Below are 12,018 nucleotides of genomic sequence, written 5' to 3'. Positions count from 1 at the left end.
AAAGTTAAGATCATAAAGCTTATGATTTCTGCTTGTGACATCCTGTGGAAATATCTCCCATCCTGCATGGCGAACCCAGCAGATGCCCTGCAATCCCACACTAGCTCTGTCTCCTGGGAAGTCCTGGCCATCCCCCAGCACTAGGGAAGACCTCTTGATGCGGTTGCCTGTCTGGGACTGAAACAGGAGGAGGGAGATATTAGACACAGATCCCTTGTGAGTACAGAGGACACCATCCTCCTAACTGGTAATGACAGCTGAGCTAAGCCAGTCTCTAGGGGGCTGGGACACAAATGTAAAAACATCCTGTCCAGAGGATCCTCCAGTCCAAGGGTCTCCTTTAGCTCAGCTGCCAGAAACAGAAGGGCAAATAGTCTAGGTACAGCTTTTTTCCCAAATGGTTACAGACATGTGAGGCAGTTCCTCAGTCCTAAGAATATCTGTCATGGGGAGGAGAAGGTGGCACTCCTCAGTCTTACTGGCGAGGAAAGTCTCTTCAACAAAGCCACGACACGCTGCCTAGCCAAAATTTTGTCGCTCTTTCATCCATCCTTTTTAGGTCTACTCAAAGATCTTTTCTGGAAAGGCTAGTCCTGATTCTCTAATAGCTGCAAGTACAGCTTTTCTCCTCCTCTACTTGTTCTCAGGCTGTGGCTACCAGATCCTAAATTGCTCTGTTGTCCACCCAACGACATGCTAAGCTGCCTGCTACTGGCCTTCACTCTTCTGCCACCCATGTTTCAGGACTTTTTGTACTACTCCACTTCCTTGTGATAGAGGGATCGCATTTTTTTCTGTTAGCGGGATGATAGAACTGGGTTGCTATTAATGAACTAGCCATAATTCCAGTACGTGCCCATATGCACAAACCACGCTAACCAGACTACACTAACCATGTTTGGGGGTTTTTTATATAAAATAATCACTGATTTCTTCTTGTGAAGGCTTACTGGAAGAATTATGAAAGCAAGGCCAAAATAAGCAAACACTTCAAAGCTACAAATTCACGCTTACATTGTTATCCTTGCAGTAGTAGGAAAGAGCTGGGAAACGCCTTCGGCTCCGAAATTTAGAGCTCCCCACTATGATGTGTGCAGTCGCAGACTTTGGTACATACACTTCTGTAGGGTAGGAGTCACAGACCTGTGAAAGGAAACTCTGCTTATTCGGTCTACAAAATACAAGTAACATTAGCCGTCTTCACGGCAAACACAAAATACCGAGGAACTCTAATCTCAGGGAATGTTCCATCATTATTGTTAACACATCACTGATATTTCTCAAAATGGTCCTTTGAAGCTGGAAAGTATTAATTCTAACTTACAGATGGCAAAACTGAAGCTGAAGGGTTGAAGGGCTGTATTTCCAAATGTTAATTCATGCTTTGTTGAGAACAGACAGGTTTAACATACATTCATACCAAAAAAGATTCATCAATATGTACAGCAAAGTTGTATTTACAGCTGTGGTTTCCCCTGCAGCAGAATTTGGAAGTAAGGATGGGAGTGGGTGAAGGTCTCAAACACCCCTCTGTTACAATGGGAGGGGACTACAGAGCTAAATTTTCCAGCAAATCTGGTAATAAAAAAAATTACAAAAATAGGGACTTGGAGAAAAGAAATTAATCCATATGAAATGAGGATACCAAAAGGCAAGCAGCCCTGAAAATGCCTACCACTTCTGAAAGGAACCCAATGAGCCTGCAAAAAAGCCCTCAAGTTCCTCCAGAGACAAGTGGGACCGCAAACGGGGTCCTGGTCTAACTTCCTTTTCCTGATATTGCCTGTGGCATTCTAGCTGGGGTCAAAAGGATATCCAGTATCTCCCTGGGACCTTCTGAGATGACTAAAGGAATTAGGATGCCCAGGAAGAAATTAGGTTCTGAGATTGTCAGAGATATAATGAAGGAGAAAGAAAAGGAAGGGCTTGTGGTTACAGATGCTGCTGTGGTGAACTGGGTTTTATTTATTATGACATTTTTCCTACAGTTTATCTTAAAAGAGGTCAAACATTTTTTTTCCACTTGTTTTAACGAAAAGAAAACAAACCCTGACAGCACATTCAGTTTTCTCCGAGAACTTCACAGGCCTTCCTTAACACGGATATGCTTCAGCAACAGAGCCAATGGAGTGCACGGACAAACTTCCTTCAAAAATACTTTGGTTATTATTTCTCACAATTAATTAACATTCTGGGGACTTCAGACACATAAGACTGAACTAGGCAGGAGAGCAGGCAACTAGGAAGATATATGACCTGTCAGATAACTGTGAAAACCACTAACAGTCAATCACGAAGGCTTCAAAAGGTTTGTGAGAATAGCCAGTGAGGAAAAAATATTTCCAAATTCAATATTTCAAGTAATTCTTTTTCTTAAAATGACTGTGTAGTAATTTTATAGAACCCTATAGTTTAGGAAAATGCTCATTCAGACACATAATATTAGGTATTATTTAAACTTCTCCCCAGGCAGCCAAGCACTAACATTTAGAACACTGTGGACATGTTTTCTGTGCTTCATTTCCACATGTGCTAAATGAAGGCACATCCTTTCTTCCACTTTCTACGTGCCTTTTTATGTGAAACGGTGGAAGAACTGCACCTTACTACATGTATGTACAGCACTGAGCACAAAGGGATCATGCAGCTAAGCTCTATGGTACTCCACAGTCAGACTGCTGATTTACTTCACAGACAGCCTCTGTAACAGAAAAATCACAACTCACTCCATAGTCTCTGTTTACATCACTAATCTGCCAATAGTTGTTTGGAATACCCATCCGATTATATTCTTCATTGAGGTCCACAAGCTTCCAGCCTTGTTCTCGTTCTTCTTTATCTAATTTTGGATTGAATGAGAAACAATACAGCTCTTCATATTTCACTGGAAAAAATAAGCAAACAAACACACACAGTAAACCACTTCAGATTTCTCATCCTGAAATCACACTTTAAAAGCAGAACTTGGTATTGTCCTTTATGTAGCTTCTTTTAAAATAGTATGCTTTGCTATACAAAAGCACATATCCTGGTTTATAACTGTTTTCAAGTATACTTTGAAAGTACTGTGCTCTTCTGTTATTTGCATATGTTGCAATATAGGTGCCTTAATAAAGTAGCAGTGCTACTTTAAATATACTGTTGTGCTAGACCTCTTCTCTACTGAATTGTAAAAGCCTCCCCCGGTACAAAGACAAAATTCATACGCTGTCATGGTTTAACCCCAGCTGGCAACTAAGCACCACGCAGCCACTTGTTCATTCCTATCCCTGCCCCGCCACCAGCGAGATAGGGAGGAGAATTGAAAAAAAAAGTAAAACTTGTGGGTTGAGATAAGAACAGTTTAATAAATGAGATAAAATAAAATATAATAATAATAATAGTAATGAAAACGAAGATAACAAAAAAAAAAAAAAAAAAAAAAAAAAGAGAGAAGGAAATAAAACCAAGAAAAGACAAGTGATGCCCAATGCAATTGCTCACCACCCGCTGACCAATGCCCGAGCAACGATCAGCACCTCCCGGCCAACTCCCCCCAGTTTATATCCAGAGCATGACGTTCTGTGGTATGGAATATCCTTTTGGCTAGTTCAGGTTGGCTGTCCTGGCTCTGCTCCCTCCCAGCTTCTTGTACACCTGCTTGCTGGCAGAGCATGGGAAACTGAAAAATCCTTAACTTAGGGTAAGCATTACTCAGCAACAACTAAAACATCAGTGTGTTATCAACATTATTCTCACACTAAATCCAAAACACAGCACTGTACCAGGTACTAGGAAGAAAATTAACTCAGTCCCAGCCGAAACCAGGACATATGCTTTCAATCAAAGAAACCTGAAGTCAGTGCCAGAATAAGCACTTGTTCTGCAAAAGAATTTGCTGGCCAGAAGTAGCTTAGAAGTCCCTTTATTAACATAACCTCTATACTGTGGCAAAGACAAAAGATTTGAACAATGGACTATGCAGCACAATCTTCCAAAAATGAACTAGTTCAGAAGGCTTTGTCCCTAAATAGGGAAGTTTCTAATAGATTCAATGAAATCTTAGTTTTGTGGACTGCAAAATTCTGTCCTTGAATTATTAGCCAAGGTATTCAAAATACGGATGTTGTAATAGCATAAAAATAGCACATGTTATATCAATCATTTTATCATGACCATGAAACTGTTTAAGTAGCCATGCCACCTGTCACCCGTGGTCAAGGACCATATAATAAACTTTTCCGGTGCTGGAGTTTTTAACCTTTTTTAGGAGTTAAATAAATCTGTATTTATGCTAAAGAGGATCTTATCCTGGTGACCAATGGCAGCCAGACACCATTGCCATTACATGTCAGCTGTCACTGATACGAATAACTATTCAGCTTATAGCTTGAAATTAACATTCTCATTGATACTTAAGATATTTTTATGTCACAAGGGTATGTTTCAATCTGTTACTCCAAGTTCCTGAAAACTTTCTGACCAACAGGTTTTTAACTTTAGAACTGAAGTAAAGTAAATCACAAGCTGAGTCCTCTCTGATTTCATAGTTCTCCACTGATACTCTTGCTCCATAATATAATTTTAACAAGATCAGTAAAATTTAAACACTATGCTTTCTTTTCTAATAATATATAAAACTAATAAGCAGAGTCTTGGAATACTGCAGTAAGGAATTTACAGCTATAAAAATAATAACCACAAAACCAACAACAATATTAATAATAATAAGAGTCCCACCTTTTTCCAATCAAAGTCTTTGATTTTGATTATGTCTTCTAAAGGTTTAATTTAAGTTATATTTTGCTTTTTTAAAATTTCATTAAATTGATTGTATACACACACAAAAGCATAAACAAAAGGAAAGAAAACTTCTTGTTAGCTCTGTCAGGACAGTACTGAAAGTCAGCAAAGTCTTGAGTAAGGAGAAAGAAAAGAATGATTTGCACATTGTCTGACAGTCTAAACTCTTTCTGTATTCTCTGATTTCAAATTTCTGTCATGGCACAGATTATGAAGACAGTCTGGTTTGTTTTTCATCTGCTAACATAAAGTTTTAGCACAATCCATAAATCCAATCTGAGCTCTTTTTAAAAAAAAGTGCTTTTGGTAGCAATCTGAGCTCTTGTTTTCACTGCTTTGTTGTCAGAAGCATCTGGATTTTCTTTCCAACTGGATCTGCTATTCACAGGCACATGGGAAGCCTTTAAAATCTACCTACTAAAATATGTCCAGGTTATTTATGACTGATGTCTGCCTCAACATTACAAGTGTTATTACATGATGGTATCGATAGGTGGTAACAGAAATGTTCAAGTATTAATTGTCAGTGCATTAAAGCTCAGTTATCAACACTTTGCCTGTACTTATAGGACCTTCCCTAAACTTTCACAGTTATTTTGCTGTAAGCAGTCTTGCTATTACACTTGTTTCACAAAATGGCTTAATTAAGCAAAAAGTCCAAATTCAGCTGACTGCTTGACCTTATTAAAATTCTATTAACAACTAACAAGAATAAAATCAAACACAAATTTGCTCCTTTAGTGTAACTAGGACCTCAGATAGCATAGAATGTATTAAGCCAGTACACAACATGGGCTTCACTCAGGTTCCCCTATGGTGGAATGAATGAAAAGAACAGGCAGAGAACGGAAAATAGAGCCTGAATGGGTCAAATTTTCTCCTCATGGAGTAAAACATACCGTCTGATGCTAACTGTATTACCTAAAGAAAGTACAGCTTTGTGCCCAGACAAAATGACACGGCAGAGCACCGTCAAGGTACATTTGGCTCAACTTGCAACTAGAGCCTTCTAATTTAAGTAAGCAAGATTTTATCCTGCCTCACATGAAGACTGGGGAGTTTGCTGGAGAAGGAAAACGACTGTGCAGCTGAACAATGCAAAGAGCTAATTCTCTGGTGCTCTTATTACATCTTCTTCGTTCGAACCTTCTTGTGCATTGCAGTCTGCCACTGAACTTGTATGCAGGCTCCACAGCTATTCTTCCCTTTGTCATTCTGTATGCCTGTATCAAAGTGTCCTGTTCTGGTGCACAGCAGTATGCACACCTCCTCCTGGCTCCAGGGAAAGAGCATTACAGAATCACATTCCGTCCAGCAGACACGAACACATACTTGCAGCTGAGGTCTGTGGAATTAATCCAGATTTACCTGAGCAGAACCACTGACTGAATTTGTTTCATTATTTTTAGATTTCTCTAATTACTTTCATCTTGCATCACCTCAAGTTACACCTGCTACAGTTACATATTACTACTACTACTACTACTACTACTACTACTACTATCGTAATTATGGAAGGCACTTTATAACGTTCAGTAGCTGTGCTGGCTGACTGTGCAATTCACACCCCCCCAGCAGATAAAATTCGTGTTCTCCTAGCAAGATAAAAATTAAAGCCAATGTTGGCAGCTTCGTACAGACTGTGGTAGACATTTTCTTTGCATACTGTTAAAGTAATAGTAAAGGACAGAGGTTGGTGGTATATTTTTGCATTTATCATTTAACATGAACAATCCAGACGCCTTGTCAGCTGATTCTTAGGAGAGCAGCTATAGTGCAGAGGATCAGATGTTGGACTTTGACACAAAGTTTGGATTTCCATTGAAAAGAGGAAAGTTTTCAAAAGGATCTTGATCTGAATTCAGAAATTCAAAAAGGGCACATTCAAAACGTAGATAATAATAGGCCGAACACAGGCAGTCCAGTGGAATAAATCAACTATTTGCTGCAACCTTTTACTGCTTTTAAGAAATCTATGCACAGCACAGAAAGGGAAAAGTCAAATCTTGACATGACCACAAAATATATCGTAAGTTTTTTGTCACAGCAGGAATGTGAAAGTTCCCTGGATTTAAAGACTTGTCAGCATTTTCCTAAATTCACACTGACACAAGGCATACAGTAAACAACAGTTAGACATCAAATAACATTATAATATATTTTATGGCCCATGATACCCTAGAGTATTATTTTAAACAAAAGTTCATGTCATACTTTATGGAATGAACTACTTGTTATAGTGTGCTTTCTTCATTGCTCCATAAGTGATTATTTTAATAGACTTGTCTGCTGAGAGACCTTTTCTCTCATAACACATCTCTGATGAAACCTTTTTTCTTAACCTGCAAAGGACAGACATGCACAGCTACATTTCTTCCGTTATATTCTCCCTCTTGAGGATGAGGATTGACTTTCGTGCCAATGTCCTTCCCATACCTGGTCGTGCCAGACGTATCAGAGATATGTAAACGTCATGGCAATCTCGTTCCTGAGGGATGACCAGCTGGATGACCTGGAAGTTCTTGCAGCGGATCAGCAACGGGCAACCAGTGGCAGTGGTGGCCTGCTTCTCAATAGAGGAAATCTGGCTGTGAAGAACCTGTGAGGGAATTGAAAACGGTTATGCCAAGTGATTCAAATCTTTAGGAGGAAAAACAATTATTTATAATGATGTGCCAGGGCAGGCACAATAGCTTCCACTACTGTTTTGGAAAATCCCCACACTCCTCCTCTTGTAGTTTTGTTCCTCCCTCCAGCTTCAGGCTCAAGCAGCGCCTGATACATCACCTACAGACAAAGAACCGCTTCTGGAGTGTTTCAGCTGCTCAAACATTAGCCTGGTCATGCTATCCAAAGCTTTTTGTTTGTTTGCTTTAGCGTAAGCTAGCGATTGTCAGAAAAAAGAGCTCTTTTCATCTATCTGCACAGTGAAAAGATGAACCAGCATCAGTTTAGGCTAAAATGTTGGGCCTCCTCATTGGCAGAATGGTAGTCCTGGTTTAATTCTAAATACTGTGTCAGATGAGGTGAAACATTACTATAAAAATCAGGAGGGGAATAGTGGGACCAAAAGAGGACGGAGTTAATAGTTAGTACAAAAATGGACAAAGGATGCATAATCAAGCTACATAAAAGACTCTCAAATCATATGACACCAGAGCTATATTTATACCCTTATATATATATATATACACACACATGCAACATATGTTATAGATTCATCAAAATAGATAACAAAGCATACTACATTATGCAACACCCCCCCCCCCCCCCCCCCAACCAAAAAACTAAAATTAAAACAACAAAATCAGTGATCCAGCATAAGCAGTCAGGGAGAGAGGCAAGAGCTAACTGAGCCAAGGTATTAATTCACATTCAAAGCATTTCTCCTCAGTTCTTCCTCAATGATAGGAGTAATGCTGTGGTTTACAGCAGCTGTTCCTTGGTCAATCACATCTGGTATTCATACAGTGAAGGTCCTTCTCTTCTTCTCACTGTGTCGCAATATCCAGAACCCATTGAAAATTTTCAAAAATTACCATGCTGGAATTTCACATGCTCTGAAGTTATAAAAGCATCCATATGAACTAATTTACTATGTTTAAACTGTTTTGCAAGTTATTTTCAAATTACCATCAATAAAATGCCATGCACTTACAGCTAACTGAAAAAAAAAAAAAAATCATACCCAGGTTTCTTTACGAGTTTCAGAACCATTCTCCACAAATATGACATGGGTAGCTGTTAAATACAAGGTTCCCAGTGCAGCTTTTCTTGAAGATAAACGATCAAGTAACCGAACATTTTCCACCTATACAAGGAAATTACAGAGAAAAAAAAAAAGGAAATAATTAGGCTATGACATAGCCTACCATAGTGAGATCTCAACATCCACATTTTGTCTATTACAAACAAATTCATTTTTCAGTACCATATGAAATGACTATCAGAAAAGCATAACTATATGACAAAATATGATTATATTATGTGATCTATTTCCAGATCTACTTTAATGCTCATTTTCTCCCTTCTTGTGGTACCTCTGCATCCAAAAATCTGTTAGCAAAGACTTCCAAAGACAATTTCTCACTTGAGCTCTTTCCTGTTACCTCATCTTACCAAAATCCAGTAATAGCAAGGCAGGGCCTGGCCTTCAGCTAAACTCTAGCTCCACATTGTCCATTCAAGCCATTCCAGAATTATCAGTGATACACAGGAAGCTAAATTAAAAAAATAATGATAAGCAGGAGGTGATAGTGGTAGAGTATCTTTCTTCAGTGGGCCTCACACAAACAACCAGGCAAGTTTCTGTTGATAGTTTAAAAAAAATGTTTCAGTGTTTGTCCCTATGCTCCTATTAGGGCTGACAGCAGTGGTCACACGAGAATTTTTTGCCTTCAGTCACTTTTCAGTGGGAATCAAGGACTTCACACCCACTGCTCTGCCTCATTGGACACAAAATGGGCGTTCTCTCTTTGCTACACTCCTGACAACAGGCGAGTCCGTAACACATTATTAAGTCTCAGATCACCAGCTTGTGTCTTGTACACTATTTTGTGTATGTCATGTGTTATAGGCATTTATCTAGCGTTATGTGACATTTCTGACTGAGAAACTAGAACAATAAAAAAAATCAACAAGGTGGATATTAAGTAGGATAACAACTGCCTAAAACAGTGAACAGTTTGCTAATATGGGTTTGATGGGTTTCCTACTACAAAAATTTTAAAACTAAAATTAGTCATTTTTCCTAAAAACCATACCTAGTTCAAACAAGTGAAACCAAGGAATGCTGATGGTCAATATCATATAGCTTGTAGTAGATTATCAAAATGGTCTCATCTGGTTTTACAATGTTGGACTCGTACGAGAGCACACGGTTTTCATGCAAGCAGCAGCACAGATCTATGCAGCCTGCCCGCTGCTGCAAAGGGTCTTCAACACACTGGCTAATCTTCTCTACATCATCTCTTCAACTCTGCACTCAAGACTTACAATTTCTTCTATACACCCACTTATTTTAAGGACTTGGGGCTAATAACTGTTGAAGAGATATGACCCCATTAAAATCAAAAGGGACTAGTCTTGTGTTTGAAGTACAGAAGCTGACTTAAATGTTGCTCTGAGAAGATGGAAGAGGGGAGGAAAAAAAAAACCCAACAAAGTTAAAGAAGACCTTACTACATTTGCATTGAAATAAATGTAATTTTGCTCCAATTTTCTGAAAATCAGAATTGGGTGCAACAAATACAAAGGAAGAGGATCAGCAAAATCAATTTGACAGAAACTTCCTAAAATAGTCTCAGAGATGGGATGTAGCCATGCATTCTCAAAATTTTGCAGAAATAATTCCACTGAAATCACACCAGAAACAGAACGATGCCAGCACCTAAGAATTACATGTTTACAATGTCTATTCCAAATGCATTGCACTATTTTAAAAATAGGAATAAAGAAATCCTTAAAACCAAAATAAGCCAGTTTGGTAGCAAAATGTTTAAAATCAAACAATTAGCAAACCCAAGTCTTCTCCCTCAAGACCAGTTATAATCTGCTTCAAACAAAAATAAAACAGCTAGAAAGCATGGATAACGTCTTTTCCCAGGACCATCTACTTCAGAGGTCACATATTGGGGTGAGGAGGAATGGAAGAAACACAACATTAACCCAGGAATTTGCTTACTACTTCAGTAGTAAGCAAAAGAGGAGATATAAAAGAGCAAGGATGATACAAAGGGAAGATGTAGGCAGTGCCCCTCTGAAAGGAACCCACAAATAACAGTAAAAAATGAGGTTTGTCTGGACAAAAAAGGTACCACCACTGCAGTCCAGCCAACGAGGACTCTGCCGTACAGGCACTGATCTTGCACAAGGCAGCATCACCTCCACCCTACAAACAGAGGCTGTTTAGGCCATGAAGCACAAGCAAAGCAGACATCCAGACAGCAGGGCAGGGGCTGAGGGGTGAATTTCCAGGCCTCCTAGTCACATCCTCTCCCCACTCATCAGTCAGAACCCCATGACCAAATAATGTTAACAAACAAAGCTCTTGTTTGGTTTTTTTTTTTAATACAGAGCTACAAGTACAATAAAGGTTGGATCTGAATAAATAGGAACAGTTGCAATAAGAACGGTGCGGTAAGTCATATTTCATTAAAGCAAATACAGTGGCTGCACCTGGTGAGATCAGAGACTCACCTAGCCCTGCAGTTTGTCTCTTGGCGCAGGCAATTGCAGTTGCTGAGGGAAGAGTGTAAGATGCAAGCATGTACTGACGCTCCCTCGGGATGTTATCCCAGCTTCTAAAACGCAGCAGCTCAGGGGGCTTCCTAAGCTGAGCTCATAGTTTTTAATAGCCCTAGCTGCATTTTAATTCCAAGAATTTTGTTAAATAACATTTTGAATCCCTGTAACCTATTAGCGCTCACAACACCCTGCGAGAGTGAACTTCACATTTCAGCTATGCATTGTACAAAAAAATTCCTTCCTCTTGCTTGTTTTGAACCTGCCACCAATAACAGGTGCACCATGCATTTGGTGAACAATTTGGTAAATGGGGAATGTCATTCCTCATTAACTTTCTCTGTGCTGCACATGCTGTTACAGATGCTCCCTCCATCCTTGCGTTCCCAGACTGAAGAGCCCAACTTTAGGGAGTTGTGACCTCTATGGAAGCTATTCCAGACAAGCTCTTCCAGTCTTCTGATTACCGTTTGAGAGGTCTGTTTCCTAAGAAGAGGCCAAAAGTGCAAACAGAAATCAAGATTTGGGTGTACAATAGGTTTGTGTAGCAGAATGGTGATGTTTGCTATTTTGTTCTTTATTCAATTTTTAAAAGTTTTCACACACTGCTTGCTTTTTTGTCCTCTGCCGAACACAGTGGTTGTTTGGGTTTGGTTTTTTTTATAACTAGCAATTGTAACTCTAAGTCATGCCTGCATACATAAGTTAAGACCTACCCCCCATATGTATTATCTTGTATTTATTAATGATTAATTTTGTCCATCAGTATCACAAGAAGTTGCTGCAAGCACCTACAGCAATTTTGCATTTCTCCTACCCTGAATAATGTCAGTACCATTGGTGAACTTTGCTACCTCTGGCATCTCCTCCCCTCCCTGTATCTTTCAAAACATTTGTAAGCTGAACATCACAGGCTCTTACAGATTCATTGGATCTCTAGTGATGAGTTTCCTCCATTCCAAAAATGGACAATATATTCTTACTATTTGTTTC

At 39.2% G+C, this 12,018-nt stretch overlaps 1 protein-coding gene across 1 annotated transcript in view; it reads right to left on the bottom strand.

Moving 5' to 3' along the window:
- MTMR7 (myotubularin related protein 7) overlaps positions 1-12,018 on the bottom strand; it is a 51,278-nt gene that overhangs the window by 23,748 nt on the left and 15,512 nt on the right. Inside the window, exons 2-5 of the mRNA XM_049835622.1 lie at positions 8,471-8,593; positions 7,219-7,381; positions 2,727-2,884; positions 1,015-1,143 (exon numbers count right to left, since the gene is read on the bottom strand). Coding sequence (XP_049691579.1) covers positions 1,015-1,143; positions 2,727-2,884; positions 7,219-7,381; positions 8,471-8,593 — 573 coding nt within the window. The remainder of the gene's footprint in view (positions 1-1,014; positions 1,144-2,726; positions 2,885-7,218; positions 7,382-8,470; positions 8,594-12,018) is intronic.

Source organism: Accipiter gentilis, chromosome 3 (genome assembly GCF_929443795.1).
Source record: "Accipiter gentilis chromosome 3, bAccGen1.1, whole genome shotgun sequence".
NCBI lineage: Eukaryota > Metazoa > Chordata > Aves > Accipitriformes > Accipitridae > Astur > Astur gentilis.
Note: the sequence above shows the minus strand (reverse complement) of the source record. Positions and strands in the feature narration are given on the sequence as shown.